The sequence below is a fragment of the Ambystoma mexicanum genome, chromosome 10, assembly GCF_040938575.1.
Source record: "Ambystoma mexicanum isolate Mex_15411 chromosome 10, UKY_AmexF1_1, whole genome shotgun sequence".
Classification (NCBI taxonomy): domain Eukaryota; kingdom Metazoa; phylum Chordata; class Amphibia; order Caudata; family Ambystomatidae; genus Ambystoma; species Ambystoma mexicanum.
The window spans coordinates 1,158,910,531-1,158,927,181 of NC_090932.1; the positions used below are offsets into that span (position 1 = coordinate 1,158,910,531).

The window sequence follows — 16,651 nt, forward strand, 5'->3', positions numbered from 1 at the left end:
ATTGAGCCTTAGCCTGCATGGCCTTTTTGACACAGCCAACAGCTGGTGAGCCACTTCATGAACTCTGCCAGACGCAACACTGCACAAGCCCTTCAATCTATTTTTAGCGCAGGCCACATTCCTTTTGGCATAGAGCCTGCTTCTGTCGTGCATTGAGATTTTAAAACTAAATGGAATTTAATATTTACAAATGTATTCAGCCAATAGTTATTTACACCTTATATTACATAACTGCCTTCTTTTTAGTGCCCCTCTCCCCCCCACCCCCGGTCTCTTGTAGTGCCTAGAAACAGTTAAAAGAAGTCTTGCCTAATTCTAAAGCGTTTGGGATTGAAGGAAGGCACTAGCTCCTTCCCAGCAATGTATATTACAATTTCATTGTACTGATTCTACAGCCCTCTCTCCCTCTTAAGATGAGCATGGCTGCTCTGTCTATGCTACCCTGAACTAAGAATGGAGTCTTGTACTGCCTGAGTTGAATGGTTTTACTAAGCCCTTAGTTGGACTTCAGAAAAACTGTCTTCTGAAATCAGGCAGAGGAGATCAGCAACACGGCCAATCTTTGAGTTAATGCTGGTCAGCTGCAGGGGTCGTCCTTGGAACGGCCCCTGCAGCTGACCAGCTCGTCTTGGTTCCAAAGATGATCTGCCGAACAGTTGCAGCGCTTCACCTTTTATTCTAAGATTCTGTCTGGAAAACCTTCCCAGCCCACCAATGGAAGGATCTTCACCAATCAAACAGCCAGGGGTTGTCTAGTCCTGGACAACCACTGGTCATCCATCTGTCTAGCAACAGATTGTCCTTTGAAATGTTTTTTTATGTATTCCCTTTTTTTTAGCTTTGGGAATGCTCCAATATTTCTCCCTGTTTGCATTCTCTAGTACTCATGTTATATATATTCTCCTTGGTTGCTCTTTAGGCTCTTGCTCCCCGGCAGGTTCTGGACTTGGAGGACTTGGTATTTGCCCAAGGAAGTCATTTTATGGCCAACAAGAGATGTCAACTGCCGGATGGCTCCTTTCGGCGGCAGCGCAAGGGTTATGAGGAAGTACATGTGCCTGCCTTGAAGCCCAAGCCCTTCGCTGCTGATGAGGTATGTTGTTATAATACTTGGTAAACCTAAAGAAAGGGTGCTTCTATAAAATTGTTGCTCAGATCCAACAAAAGACTGGTGGACCATGCAGGGAAATGTGCACGAAGCAAAGGCGTCTGTAGCAATAATGGCTGCTTCTGTTCACTTCAATGATATTGGTGTTTAATGATATTGAAAGGCCTATTTCCACTGAATGGCACATTGTTCAGCCACAAGGCCAACACTCACTGTAGCCTTTTTAACAAGGTAGAAAGTTAATAACTCTTCTGAAATAGATTTTTCAGCAGTCTTGTTTCTTTCTACATTGATACCTTTCAAAGGCATAAAGAGGTATCCACAGGCACTGCACATTCACTGGACTCCTCTTTCTCTCCTCAGCAAATGGTGCCAGTTGAGAAATTGCCGAAGTACGCCCAGGCTGGCTTTGAGGGCTTCAGAACTTTGAACCGAATCCAAAGCAAGCTTTTCAGGGCAGCCCTGGAGACAGATGAGAACCTGCTGCTTTGTGCACCTACGGTAAACTCTCCAAAGGACTCCATGAATTACATTACTTTTACCCATAGTATCCCTTTCAGCTCTTGCACTTTCTCGAGAAACAACTACAGCTTTGAGGGTTTTTTTTTTTTTTGCTCCATCAAGTACTTTACCCACCTTTAGAAATGTACTTGTTGGTGTACCACCACTGGTTTGTGTCTCAGCCTTCCTTAGCCATAGGACCTTCGCCTAACCTTTGCTTTACCTTTAACCACAAAATGCTCATTTTGCATTAGCACTGCTTGGCCCAACATCCCCTTCACCCCGCCTCAAACCCCAGACAATCTTAAACATTGCAGATATTTCTGTTTCCCGTTGTGTCCATGAACCATCTTCAGCCTTGAAATCGACCTAGAGTTGAGTTTGTCCATAACCCCAGATCCCTATTGCGGAACAACACATACTAAAATCTCAGCACCGTTATCTTTTGAAGCACGAACCTCAACCCAGCACCCATTGGATTCTAGTACCGCTGTCAGCCGTAGCATTCCTAACCACCCTACATTAGAGAATTGGAGTTCCATCACAACCTTTAATGAGGGGACAACCTCAAGCGTCTGCTTCCACACAGCACCACCTTTAGCATAATGCACCTCTTGAGCATGGTACCATGCTGGAAAATTGGCAGCCTTTCGGACTAGCACCCTCTTGAGCATTACATCTCACGCACCAACACTCCACTCTCCCACAAATCGGCACAAGAGAACATGTTAATCTGAACTTGTACAGTAAAACCCTCTCGCAGTCACAGTATGCTTTCTTTACACACCACCCATATCACTTTTACACCCCCACATTTGAAGGTTTGTAGACCAGTCCTTCCCACTTTAACCTGCTCTGAACATCCTTTGAGCAAAGCAGTTCCTTAAGGCTCTGTAGACTGACTTCTGATATTATTGGTTGCTTTATTGTCTAAGACCCTTTTTGTTGTAAAGGCCCAGCTATATCTGGTCTAATGTGTTTGTTTCAGGGAGCAGGAAAGACCAACGTTGCTCTGATGTGCATGTTGCGTGAGATTGGAAAGCACATCAACGTGGATGGAACCATTAACGTGGATGACTTTAAAATAATCTACATTGCTCCCATGAGGTCCCTTGTGCAGGAAATGGTGGGCAGCTTCGGAAAGGTGAGACACTAAGGATGCAGCGGGCAGCACCTTCATCAGTTAATAGTCATTCCTATTATCAATTTCACCTGTGATGTCTGTCTGATTCTGCGTGGTTTGTTTTCAAGACCTAGGGAAGCCTGTTCACATGTGATCCTGGATTCTTCTGGCAAAGATGAGGTAAACGGCCAATATCATCTCATCTGCGCACTTAAACTTGAATGAAGCATATGTACCTAATTTTTTATTTTTATTTGTTTATGGTTATTACAAACCTTTACAAAAAAAAAATGAAAGCCAGTTAAATAAAAAATCATTTAAAATCTCATCAAACAAAGCTAATCTTTACAATACAATACTCAAATATATAAGATGGCAAATTAAGACAGTCAATTGGATAGGTCAATTGCAAATAGTTGTGACCTAATGGATACTAAAACGTATCGGTTATGCTTCCAATTTCAATCTAAAATTTACAATAATTCATTTTGAATCAGCTTTAAAAATGCAACTAAAGCAAAAATAAGGCCTTTGCCCTGTCCTAACATCAACCGATTCGATAGGGATTCCATACAGTCGACATAATCGATATTAACAAATCGCATCAAAAAACCTGTTCTGGCATCTCTGAAATGAGAACTCAAGAATTGGGTGTTTTAAAGTTTCTTCTGATTCGAGGCAATTTGGGAATCTGCACATTGCGGTCTTGTGAATGTCCATTAATTTCCCCCAATATGATTCTTTCCAATGTATAGAATTGATTCAATTTGAATCGCATGTAATACATGCGTGAATTATTACAAGGGAAAAGTGCTAAATGGGAACAACATCCGCTTCTCTTACGAGAGAATTTAGCATATTCTTTATATGTTGAATATTTGGTAAATTCGCATATAGTCCTGGACCAATCACGTTGAAATAGTTTTTTTTTTTTTCTTTTGTTACATAACCAGGACGCATATGTAGGTCGCCCGAGAAAACCCCAAGCTCCTCCAAAGGTAGTAACCATGTGTGTAGACCATAATATACCTCATTACGTCTGTGTTAATGCATCTAAAAACCTAATGGATGTTAGGAATAATCTATAGATATCCACTCTTAGTATAAGGCTGCACCACCGGAGTATATGGTATCATAGACAGAACAGCCAGGCTTATCTTAGGGAGGAGAGAGGGCTGTAGAATCAGTACAAAGAAACTGTAATACACATATGGGCCAAAGAGAAACAAACACTATTTATTGTAAAAATAAGTGGTTTATTTAAAACAAGTAGGCCCAGATAATTTCTTTTTGGGGGGCGGTGGGGGGGGGGGGGATAAGTATTATAACAGATCATATAAAAACACATTGATAGGGAGACTTTTCATTTCTGTGCTAATTTCCTCACATCTTGGAGACCCCCAGCCCTTTTGCTGGACTTAGTACTTTTTAATTTTAACTCCTGAGTGAGTGGGACTTTTTTCTCACTCATGTGTTTTTCCCTGATTAGGATTGTTAGGGAGAATGCTCATAAATGTGCTCATTCCCTTCACCTTAGAGACACCCAGCAACTTTTGAGGATTGGATTTTGAGGACTTGGTTTTTTTTTCCTGGAAAGAGTGAGCCCCCCCCCCCCCCAACTCTCATGTATTTTGATGAGTGTTTTTCACTTGTGTTCTTTGATTATGGAGTTTTAGATAACTCCATAGGCATCATCTTTTAATGCGTTACACAGCACCCTCAGTGCAGTGACACAGGGATGTCTTTTAGACTTACCAAAGATTTAAATACCTTCACTGGGATAAACTACTGTTTCCCAGAGAATGTAAAGTGAAGTTGACTTTACTAGTCTTTCCAAATTCCTAGATCCAGCGCACACCATCTTACAATGGATAGCTGGAGGGGTTACATTGTATTGCCTGTGTCTAAATACTCATATAGCAGTCAAATGCGACCCTTTCTTAGTCAAAAGGCTGGTGGCAGTGGTTTTACAACAAACTACCTTGAATTTTCCCGACCGCGAACACCGGTAGCTTAAAATCGCGGGAGCCATGTTTCTTAAAATGGCGCCTTAAGCTCCTTTGTTTAAACGGATCCTGGTCTTTTCTCGCCATTTCTTTTTGTAAAAGTCCTTCTAGTGTTTGTCTCTGCGCGCCAAACCAGATTTGGTCCCTTTGTTCATATGTCTTTGGCGGGCTTCAGGACTGAAGACCGCCTCTGGCGCCTGAGTGTCTGGGGTGGGCAGGAAGTGAGGTGAGGTGCCCAAAACTCCCTGTGCTTAGTCTCCTAGGAGACCCAAATGCACTCTGGCATGATTGGCTGGCTGGCTGACTGTCTGGCAAGGACAGCCACCCTGCTGGCTGAGTGACAGCTAGGCTGGAATGAATAGGAGAAAACTGTTTAAAAGGCAAGTCTCTTGGACTGGAAAACAGTCGACCACTGGAACGAAAGAACCGAAGACTAGCTGGACGGCTGCTGCAACTCCTGGACCGTTGCTTTGCCCGGTGAAGCCCTGCTGCAGGTCCGAATTGCCAAGTTCATCTAGACAGAGAAGCCCCTTCAAGGACGACTTATTCATTTTGAGTTGTTTGTTTTTTCAACGATCCCGTGCAGTACAGGAGTCCCTCGACGTCCTCCCTCTTGTCCCCACGACTGAGGCTCAGGAACAGTGAGTTCGAGGAGATTGGGTCCTCTGACGTATTCCAAATCTATGACAGGTAATGTCCACAGCTGTGCTGCTTCGGAAAATCTTTGGCTCCTGCGTCGATGACGTCGATGCGCCGTCCCCCGAGGACCTCCTCCGACGGCCGACGTCACCCGATGTGATAAGTAGGACGCACGACGCCCATAGCCTCAGTTCCGTTTTTTTCCACGAACGTGTTCGCTTCGTGAATCTCGGTACGCCTCGACTCGTTGGAGTTGCTGTTTTCTTTCTCGGTTCGTTGAACCTGTTCGGTTGGTGTGAAGACCTGTTTGTGGCGATGTCTTTCATCTTCGACCCCACGTCCGGGCTTCAACAACTGCGGGGACTGTGGGTCCAAGAAGTCGGTCACGGATTCGCACGACGCCTGCCCCTGGTGCCCTGCGGAGGCCCACGATACGGACGACTGTCGACTGCCAGTCGCTCACTGCGAAGGCCTTGCGAGAACGCAAGAAGAAACTGTCGGTAGGTCGGGTGTCTAAGCCCCGGAAGTCGAGGTCTGCGGGGCTTTCGACCGATGACTCGAGGGGTGACTCCCCGCGTCGTCGTCGGAAGTCCGGTGGGTCCCCTTCCAGGAGTCGGTCTCGCCACTCCTCTGCCTCTTCTAGGCATTCCAGGAAGCGCCGGCATAGGTCGCCTTCCCCGTCCTCTTCCGAGGACTCCGCCCGTCGGCAGGTCGCTTAGCCCTCCATGCAAGCGACACCGGAGGAATGGGCTTCCTTCGGGAAGCAGATGCTAGCGATTCTGGAATCGCAGGGCACCGGTCTGTCTGCGCCTCACAGTGGGGTCGGTCGGCACCGGTCGAGAGACACCGCCCGTACGCCTTCGGGCTCGGGTGGTCGGCACGGCTCGCGGGAGAGGTCCCGCTTGGACAAGGGTAGCCGTTCTCGCCATGCCCGTTCCAGGTCCCGGTCCTCGACGCGCTCGAGACCGCGTGATCCTGTGCCGTCTTCGAAAAGACCTCGACGCCTGTGGCGCCGAGGTCGTCGACAATTTCTCTCGAGGTTCCGTCTTCGAGGGGGCCGTCGATGCTGTCGGCGCCCAGGTTGTCGAGAGACACGCTCGGAGCTCCGGCTTCGAGGACTGTGTCGACGCCGCAGATGCTGGAGGCGTTGCAGCTGACGTTGACGCCGATTCGCTCGACGTCGACGCCTTTTCTGTTGACGCCAACGTCGACTCGCTCGGCGCCCTCGATGCCTTTTGAGGCGGTGGTGTCGGAGGGGCCCCGTGGCACGGGGTTTGCCCCTAAAAAGGCTATGGCTAAGGTCTGGCACTGCTTTGGTCTGCAGAGGTCTTCCTCTCCCCGACTGGAGTACATTTCAGAGGGTGATGAAGGCTCTGATGGCAGCCTGGTTCCGGATGACATTATCTCGGGCCATAGTCAGTTTGATGACCTGAGGCAGTCACTGCATGATGCCAGTGGACTGGACAGAGGTGGAGTTTTGTCGGCCGGAGCCTGGCACTCATGCCGATTCGTCATATCAGCGCCTTATATCTCGGGTTACCGAGTACTTGGGTTGGTACAGGGGAGTTGGTTCAGGATGATCTCACAGACATCCTTGATCTCGGTCCACCCACTGACCCGGTTTTGCCTTTTCATATGGCTTGGCAGAGAAGGGTGGCGGCGGCTTGGACTGCTCCAGAGAGTCTCCTGGCAGTGGGCAAGTCTTTGCTGCGAAAATACTGTCCAGCCAGTAGCGACCCCCCGCTACTTGTCTAGGCACCCCACCCCGGAGAGTTTGGTGGTGCAGGCGGCTACGGCCCCGGCTAAGCAGGCGTCGTATCCTACCATCCCTCCGGATAGGGACGACAAACGTTTTGACGGCTGGGCAAAGAAAGTGTTTTCTTCTGGGGGTATGGCGCTTCAGGCAACCAACTCCATATGTGCCTTGTCTCGTTTCACACACACTCTGTGGAACTGTGTTGCATTAGCGGCTGATCATATTCCCGAAGGGGACGAACGGGATGGTTTCCTTGCTATGGTTCAGGATGGCAAGGATGCCATGTGTGAGGCCGTTCAGTCGGGTTTGGACTTGGCAGATTGTGTCAGCCGGTCCATGGCGGCGAGCACCGTAATGCGCAGGTTTGCGTGGTTGAGGTCTGGGTTCGCTCCTGATGTGCAGTCCCGACATGCCCTTTGACAGTGAACACCTTTTTGGCAGCAAGGCTGACGAGAGCCTTGAGAGGTTGCAGACCTCCAAAGCTGCAGCAAAGTCATTGGGCGCTGCAGTTCGCCAACCTCCGCCTTTTCGTCCTAGGGGACAGCAATGGAGGGGAGGTTCCTTTCGGTACTACTCTTCCTTTGGTAGATCGAGAGGAGCTGCCAGTCAAAGGGGCCACTGTAGGAGTACCTGTGGTGGAAAGCAAGGTACTCGGGGTGCCAAAGCCGCTCGGGCAGTTGCCTCTTTGCCCTCAGGCAACGCCGCAGCCACTACCACTCAGTCATGAGGCCAGGTCCCATGGTTTGCCAGTTGGGGGAAGACTGGCGCAGCATCTTATAGAGTGGCAAGCCATTACTTTGGATGTGTGGGTTCTGGAGATCATAACCCACGGCTAATGTCTTCCTTTTCGGCAGAGGCCTCACGACAATCCACCAGGGAACCTCTTTGAAGAGTCTGGATCCGCTCCTTGTGCAGGAAATTCAAGCCCTGCTGGAGAAAGGCGCCATAGAACTGGTGCCTGTAGCGGAGAGGAACAAGGGATGGTATTCCCCTTATTTTTTTATTTCAAAGAAAGACGGGGGATTGAGACCCTTCTCCAGCATGGGGTCTGGCATGGATTCACATGCTCATGAATATTCCCCGTCGTCCGGCTGGGAATCCTCGGTAAAGAAAAAACCAGTATCCGTTTCGTTTCTGATCTGTCTTTCGTAGTAATAACCAATCCCTGGTCTCTGCGTCATACTGACCACAGCCAATGACTGCCCTCTACCTAAGCACCGCCTCTGGCAGCCATCTTCAGATTTTTACCGCACGTTCATGTGTTGGGATCCTCGTGCTATTGCTCTCGAGCGTTAGTGCTATTTTTTTCACGTTTTTTCTCAAAAACTTCGTTTTTTCGGTCAAAAGAGCCTAAAGCTCCACCGACTCTCCATCCGATCAACGGGGACCCGTGTCGGATTCGTCTGCGCCCCTCAAGGGTGAAGATTTCGTCGAGCTACGCTTTTGGAGGAGAACGTTTTCAAGGAGGACGAACACTCCCTTTGTCTTTACTGCCTACATGAGGACAAGACGCACGTGGAGAAGGACTGTGCGTTTTGCGGCAACATGTCGGAGCGGACCATGAAGGACCGCCATCAACGTCTCGCCAACTGGCTAGAAGGGAAGAGCCCGTCCGGCGAGAAGAAGAGGAAGAAATCCGAGCGGTCTTCTAAGACCTTTGAGGACGCCCCGGCGACGGGGGTCCAACACAAGGCAAAGCACCGCGAGTCCGCTGGCACCGGGAGCGCCGAACGGTCGGGCTCTACGGGCGCCAGGCAGGGCGCACCCTCCCCGGCACCATCAACCACGAGCCAACGCTCTGGGTCGGGTAAGAGGAAGGCCGAGCACCCGGCGAAGCTCCTGGAGAGGCCTCGGTCGAGCTCGAAGGCGGAAGGGGAGCGAGGCAGTGTCCCCCCCTCAAGGATAAGGCGGTGAGCGCACTTAAGGTGGTGAAGGCCTTAATCCATCCGGCCAAGCCCTCTATTGAAACTGTCGCGGCGGCCCTGGCTCAGCCTGTGGAGGCTACACCAGTGGTGGCGACCTTGGGGCTCAGTCTCCCTGCCACCTCGGAGGGAGTCCTCTTTTGTGCCCATCGATAGGACCCCCGTGAAATCCCCCGTGGGGAAGAAAAAGGGGGGGCAGGGCGTAGTCGTAGATTCGGCCTCGGAGGAGGAGCTGGTCGAGGTCTTAAGCCACGGCCTCGGCGTGGAAGAAGACCGGCCCGTCGGGATGGATCCCGACGCAGGGGACGACGACATCGTCGAGGGTACCGACGGGGCCCCTGATCGCCCGTCGGATTTCCCTCTGCCAGCGCCGCGAGACATCTCGGCGGCCATTTTGTTGGCTATACAGTCCTTATGCTCAGAGAGAAGGACGAGACTACCGTTGCCGACGGAACCTCTCCCGTCGGGGGACCCAGAACCGGGACCTTCTGGTGTTCCCCCTACCAAGAAAAGAAGGATCCACCCTCCACCTCCTTTTCAGCCGTCGCGCCCCTTCCAGCCCTCCTCCCCGTCCACCCGAGGGGATGATACGGGGACTGACACGGCAGCGACGGGTACGGACGACGAGGTATACGACGAGGACGTACCGTCGTCGCCTCCCACCAGGGCTTCTCCGCCCGACGAGATTGGATCGTTCCACTCAATGATCGCCAGGGCATCCGAGCTTTTCCAACTCTGCCCTGAGGAGAAGAAGGAAGGTTTCCTTTATCAGCGGCGCGAGGCTAAGAGAAAGACGGTCCTCGCAGTGCCTCTGTTGGACGACATTTGGGATGAGGGCCTCACCCTCCTCAAGAACCCGTCCACGACGCCAGCTAGAAGAGACCGGTACGAGAAAAAGTACTGGGTCCCGGACACGGCCCCCCTGTGCCTCCGGGCGCAGCCTACTCCGGACTCCGTCGTCTCCGCGGCGGCCAGGAAAAAAGCGGGGGGGGGGGGTGCGGCCTCCACATCGACTTCCCCACCGGACGGCGAGGGAAAGAAATTGGACGCTATGGGACGCAGAGTCATCTCGTCTGCAGCGACGACGATTAAAGCTGCCAACGCCTTGGCTATCGTGGCCCGATACGACAGGGAGCTCTGGTACAAACTGGCTCCCCTGCTGGACTTCTTGCCGGACGACAAGAGGGCAGAGGCCCGGGAGATCCTGCAGGAAGGTAAGGTGGCTTCGGACCACGCCATTACCGTTGCGACGGACATCGCCGACACTGGGTTCCGCCAGTTGGGCAACGGCGTTTGCCTTAGGCGGCGTGGATGGCTCAAGGCTACGGACTTCCGTCAAGACGTTCAGACCAGAGTCCTGGACATGCCCTTCGATGGGAACAACCTGTTTGGGAAAACAGTGGACGATTCCCTTCAGGCCATTAAAGCGGACACCGAGACGGCCCGGGCCCTTGGAGTTCTGCAACAACGACGGACGCCCTTTCGGAGCAGCGGCGGCAAGGGCGCCTCCAAAGGTTCCGGCGGCGGTTTCTCCTCGTACCGTCAAGCGGCCCGCTCGTCGTCTCAGGAGGCCTACAGAGGACGAGGCAAGCCTGGCGGACCCCGCCGTCGTCGCCAAGGACAAGGCGCTAAAGCCTCGTCGAAGCAGGATTGAACCGGCCGGGGGGTCGGGCCCCCACCGAAGCACCCCGGTGGGAGGCCGGCTGGCGAGCTTCGTCAGCGTGTGGGAGTCCATCTCCACCGACCGTTGGGTGCTGGACGCCTTGGCCCGGGGCCACGCGCTCGAGTTTCAAAGAAAGTGTCCGCGCGTCCCCCCCGTGGCCAGGAAAGAACTTCACGTCCCTCAACTTCTCCTGGAGGTGAAGGCGATGCTCAAGAAGGGCGCCATCGAACTCGTCCCAAAGAGGCTTCGGGGCTCCGGAGTCTACTCGAGATACTTCCTTGTGAAGAAGAAGACGGGGGGATGGCGCCCCATCCTGGACCTGCGACGTCTGAACAAGTTCATCAAGGCGCAAAAGTTCCGGATGGTCACCCTCCAGCACGTCCTGGGTCAGCTGGAGGAAGGAGACTTCCTGTCGTCGTTGGATTTGGAGGATGCCGACTTCCATATTCCCATCTTGAAGGGGCACCGAAAATTCCTCAGGTTTGTGGTCCAAGGGCGGCATTACCAGTTCAAAGCCCTCCCCTTCGGTCTACGGTCGGCACCCAGGGTGTTCACCAAGTGCCTCGCACCGGTGGCGGCTCAGCTGCGCCGCGACGGGATCCACGTCTACCCCTACCTGGACGACTGGCTCATCCTAGCCAAGACAAGGGAGCTCGCCGTGGTTCACACGGCAAGGACCGTCCAACTTCTCACGGACCTGGGATTCTCCGTGAACTACGCCAAATCCCACCTGGTACCCGCGCAAGACACTCTGTTTCTGGGAGCGAGGCTCAACACAGTGTCCCTTCTGGCCTCCCCGTCGGAGGAGAGGACCAGGACCATCCTGGGCAAGGTGCAGCGGATGTTGGTGGCCGACGCGGCCAAGGTGAGGTCCATCAAGTCCCTCCTCGGAATGATGTCTTCCTGCATCTACCTCATTCCCATGTGCAGGCTCTGGATGCGCCCGTTGCAGGAGTTCCTGGACGCGCGCTGGATCCAAACGACGGGCAGCTTCGAGGAAAGGATCACACTCGACGAGAGTTTCCGACGAGCGATCCGGTGGTGGGGCACCCGCGCGCATCTGACGGCGGGCATGGACTTCCAGACCCCAGCTCACCAGGAGACAGTGACCACGGATGCCTCCCTGGAAGGGTGGGGAGCGCACACCGAAAATCTGCACGCAAGAGGCCTTTGGCTCCCGACAGAGAAATCCTTACATATCAACGTCCTGGAGCTCCGTGCAGTGTTTTGGGCCCTCAGGTCCTTCCTTCCGTCCCTCAAGGGCAAGGTGGTGAGGATCTTCACCGACAACACCACCACCATGTTTTACATCAGAAAACAGGGCGGAACCAGGTCCCCAGCACTGTCCAAGGAGGCGCAGGACCTGTGGCATTGGGCAGTCGCCCAAGGGATGTTTCTGGTGCCGTTTCATCTGGCAGGGATAAAAAACACCATCGCCGACTCACTCAGCAGGGAGCTGCGCTCGTGCCACGAGTGGGAACTACGGCAGGATCTAGTGGATCGCCTCTTCCGACGGTGGGGCACACCCCAGATCGACCTGTTCGCGACGGCGACGAAATCCAAGTGCCGGAGGTTCGCCAGCAGGTTTCCCCAGGCGAGGAGCATGGGCGATGCTTTCTCGTTCCTCTATGCGTTCCCTCCTTTGCCACTGCTAATCCGGCTTGTCAACCAGCTCAAGAGGTCACGGTGCAGGATGATCCTCGTCGCACCTGCGTGGCCGAGGCAGATATGGTTCCCGGACCTTCTGGACTTGTCAGCGTCCCCGCCAATCAAGCTGCCGGTGGTCGCGGATCTGCTCTCCAGGGAAGGAGGCGCCATCCTCCACCACGACCCGAAATCGCTGAACTTGCAGGCCTGGCTCCTGCAGCGCTAGAGTTTGGAGGATACGACATACCGGCCGACTGCAGAGAGGTTCTTGCAAAGGCCAGGGCGTCCTCGACTCTTAAATGCTACGGACACAAATGGAAGAGGTTCTCTGTCTGGTGCCACGCACAGAAGATTAACCCTCTACGGATTACGGCTCCCCAAGTACTGCCGTACCTGCTGACGCTGGCCAAAGCTGGACTGGCACACGCGTCCATCAAGATTCATCTTGCTGCGATCTCCCGATACACCAGAACCACGGGGCGGACGTCCTTGTGGTCTCATCGTCTGGTGAAAGAGTTCATGAAGGGACTGTTCAGATCGTTCCCGCCGGTGAAGGCTCCGTCCCCGGCGTGGGAGCTCAACGTGGTGCTGACCAAGCTCTTGGGACCTCCGTTCGAGCCTCTGCACTCGGCCCCGTTGAAGTTTCTGTCGTGGAAAACAGCGTTTCTTGTGGCCATCACCTCCGCACGACGAGTGGGAGAGATCCAGGCCCTTTCCTCCAAGGCCCCGTACTTGACTTTTCACGACACGAGGGTAGTGCTCAGGACGCACCCCTCCTTCATGCCCAAGGTAACGTCGGACTTCCACCTCAACGAACCCTTGGTGTTGCCTGTATTCTTCCCGTCGCCTTCGTCGCCGGCCGAGAGGACTTCGCACTCGCTGGATGTGGCTAGAGCGCTGAAGTTCTACGTGGACCGCACAAAGTGTTTTCGGAAGACGTCACAACTCTTTGTGAACTTTGGACCTGTCAATCAGGGGAAGGCTCTCTCGAAGGCTTCCATTTCCAGATGGCTCTCCGGCTGTATCATGTACGGTCATCGGTTGGCAAACCGACCGCTGCCTGGCCGTCCGAGAGCCGATTCCTGCAGAGCGATCACAGCTACCACGGCGTTCCTTTCTGGTGTGCCCCTACTGGACATATGCAGGGCTGCTACGTGGAGGTCGATGCACACCTTCACGAAGTTCTACTGCGTCGATCGGGATTCCAGGGAGGAGTCCAGGGTCGGCCAAGCAGTGCTGCGCAACCTGTTCGCCTGAGGTGAGCCTGGTGAGGAGGTAAGATGCTTAATGTTGAGTTTGATGCAATGCTTAATGTTGAGCCTTTGCCACCTCCCGTGGTTGTGCATGTGTGTACTGCTATGTATTCTTTATTCATGAGCATGTGAATCCATGCCAGACCCCATGCTGGAGAAGGAACAAGTTACTTACCTGTAACTGTTGTTCTCCAGCATGGGTCTGGCATGGAATCACATGCGAACCCTCCCGCCTACCCCTCTGCGGCTCTTCACTTGGTCATACTGCCACTTCACCTGCTTCCAAATCTGAAGATGGCTGCCAGAGGCGGTGCTTAGGTAGAGGGCAGTCATTGGCTGTGGTCAGTATGACGCAGAGACCAGTGATTGGTTATTACTACGAAAGACAGATCAGAAACGAAACTGATACTGGTTTTTTCTTTACCGAGGATTCCCAGCATGACGACGGGGAATATTCATGAGCATGTGAATCCATGCCAGACCCATGCTGGAGAACAACAGTTACAGGTAAGTAACTTGTTCCATCATGGACTTGCGCGGTTTGAACCAACTCCTCGGGAAGGACAAGTTCAAGATGGTGACTATTTCTCAAGTCCTCCAGGCCCTTCAACTTCAGGACTGGTTGGTGTCTCTCGACCTCAAGGATGCTTACTTCCATATGCCGATCCATCCCAAGCACAAGAAGTACCTGAGGTTCGCGGTTGGTGACTCGCACTTTCAGTTTCGGGTCCTGCCGTTTGGATTGACCTCCGCCCTGAGGGTTTTCACCAAGCTCATGGTGGTGGTGGCAGCGCATCTCAGGAAAGGGGATTCACGTCTACCCCTACCTGGACGATTGGAGTCCTGGATCATCTGTCTGTCACCTGCCACTCCCTTCACAGGCTGGGCTTCTCCCTCAATTTAAAGAAGTCCCATTTAAAACCAACGCAGTGGCTCCAGTACATCGGAGCAGTGCTCGACACGTCCCTGGGGCAGTGTTTTCCTCCTCAGATGAGGGCTCTTCACATTCAGCAGATGGTGCACAAGTTTCAGTTTGCCCAGACTCTCCCAGCGTCCGAGTTCTTGAGACTGCTCGGCCTCATGGCATCCTGCGTTCTTCTGGTGCCGGAGGCTCGTCTGCGGATGAGATCTTTGCAGTGGGCACTCAAGCTCCAGTGGTCTCAGTCCTCCGGCAGGCTGTCTGACCCTGTTCAGGTGCCGCCCTCGGTAGCCCGGGACCTTCTGTGGTGGGCCGTCGAGGGCAATCTGAAGAAGGGTGCCCCATTTTGGCTGCCCTGGCCGGAGGTGACGATCGTGACGGAAGCATCCCTCACGGGATGGGGAGCTCATGCCAACGAGCTGACAGTCAGCGGTCGTTGGTCTCCGTCGGAGTCCAGACTCCATATCAATCTGTTGGAGCTGAGGGCCGTCAGGCTTGCCCTGAAGGCTTTTCTGCCGACTGTGCGCGGGAAGAGTGTCCTGATTCTGACGGACAACACGGTGGCCATGCACTACCTCAACAAAAAGGGGGGGGGGCAGGGTCACTTCCGCTGTTCAGGGAGGCGATGCAGCGCGAGTTCTGGGCCATCCAGCAGGAAGTTTCGATCTCGGCAGTTCATCTGGCCGGAGACGACAACGAGACGGCAGATGCTCTGAGCAGGCAGAGCACGATCTCTCACGAGTGGGAGTTGGCTCAGGAGATTCTCCTGGAGATCTTCGCCCTTTGGGGGACCCCTCAAGTGGATCTCTTCGCCTCCAGTGTCAACCGGAAGTGCGAGAGGTTCTGCTCGCGGGAATTTCCTCCAAACGGAGCCTTAGCTGACGCATTCATGGTGGAGTGGTCATTCCCACTGCTCTACGCGTTTCCTCCAGTCCCCGTCATCCCGCAAGTGTTTTGCAGAGGTTACGGAGGTTCGGTTCCCAGATGATCCTCATTGCTCCGGCGTGGACCCGGAGGACGTGGTACCCGGACCTTCTAGACTTGTCCATCTGCCCTCCACGTCGTCTTCCCTACCGAGACGATCTGCTCTCACGGGAGGGGGGGTCAGGTTCTCCATCCAGAGGTCAGATCCCTCAATCTTCACGCTTGGCTTCTGAAAGGTTGAGGTATAAGGATTGGGACCTCCCTGAAGACGTGATGGAGGTGTTGCTCTCGGCCAGCAACAAAGTCTCTGTGCCGTTGGAGAAAGTTCTGCGACTGGTGCATAGTTCAGAATGTGGATCCTTCTGAATGCGACATTCCCATGGTTTTGTCTTTTTTTGCTTTCTTTGGCCCACATGGGCTTGCAAGTGGGGACCATTAAAGGTTACCTGGCGGCGCTGTCCATATTTAAGCGCTCGTCTGAAGAGTGTTCATATTTTAAGATTCCTTTAATTTTGCCGTTTTTGAAAGGGCTCACTAATGTGTTCTCTCAGTCACCTTTTTTGGTGCCAGGTTGGGATTTGAACCTTGTTCTTAAGTTTCTTATGGGTGCTCCGTTTGATCCTTTACATTCTTGCCCTTTGAGGCTGTTAACTCTGAAAACTGTGTTTTTAGTTGCGGTTACTTCCGCTCGCAGAGTGAGTGAGTTGCAGGCACTTTCAGTTAAGCCACCCTTCACTGTGTTTCACAAGGACAGGGTTGTCCTTAGAGTTCGTCCTTCTTTTCTTCCGAAGGTGGTTTCGGAATTTCATTTGAGCCAGAAGGTTGTTCTTCCGGCGTTCTATCCTCCTCCATATCCTGGTAAGGAAGAGGAGAGGCTCCATAGGCTTGATCCTAGGAGAGCGTTGAGCTTTTATATCTCGCGCATGTCCCGGGTCAGAGTGAACGATCAACTTTTCATTGGTTAAGTTGGAAAGCGTTTGGGACAAGCTGTGACAAAACAGACTTTCTCGTTGGATTATTTTAGTTATCTCGGAGTGTTATCGCTTGGCGGGTAAGGACCCTCCGGCTGGCTTGCGGGCCCCTTCTACCAGTGGAGTGGCTGCGTCTAAATTCTTTCCCACCTCCCTGCTTGGTACTGCTTTGGGAGTCTGTCATAGATATGGAATACGTCAGAGGACCCAATCCCCTCG

At 52.9% G+C, this 16,651-nt stretch overlaps 1 protein-coding gene across 1 annotated transcript in view; it reads left to right on the forward strand.

The window, feature by feature from the left end:
* The window catches only part of SNRNP200 (small nuclear ribonucleoprotein U5 subunit 200), a 983,530-nt gene that overhangs the window by 378,169 nt on the left and 588,710 nt on the right, over positions 1-16,651 (forward strand). The window contains exons 11-13 of the mRNA XM_069619090.1: positions 920-1,093; positions 1,472-1,609; positions 2,598-2,753. Coding sequence (XP_069475191.1) covers positions 920-1,093; positions 1,472-1,609; positions 2,598-2,753 — 468 coding nt within the window. The remainder of the gene's footprint in view (positions 1-919; positions 1,094-1,471; positions 1,610-2,597; positions 2,754-16,651) is intronic.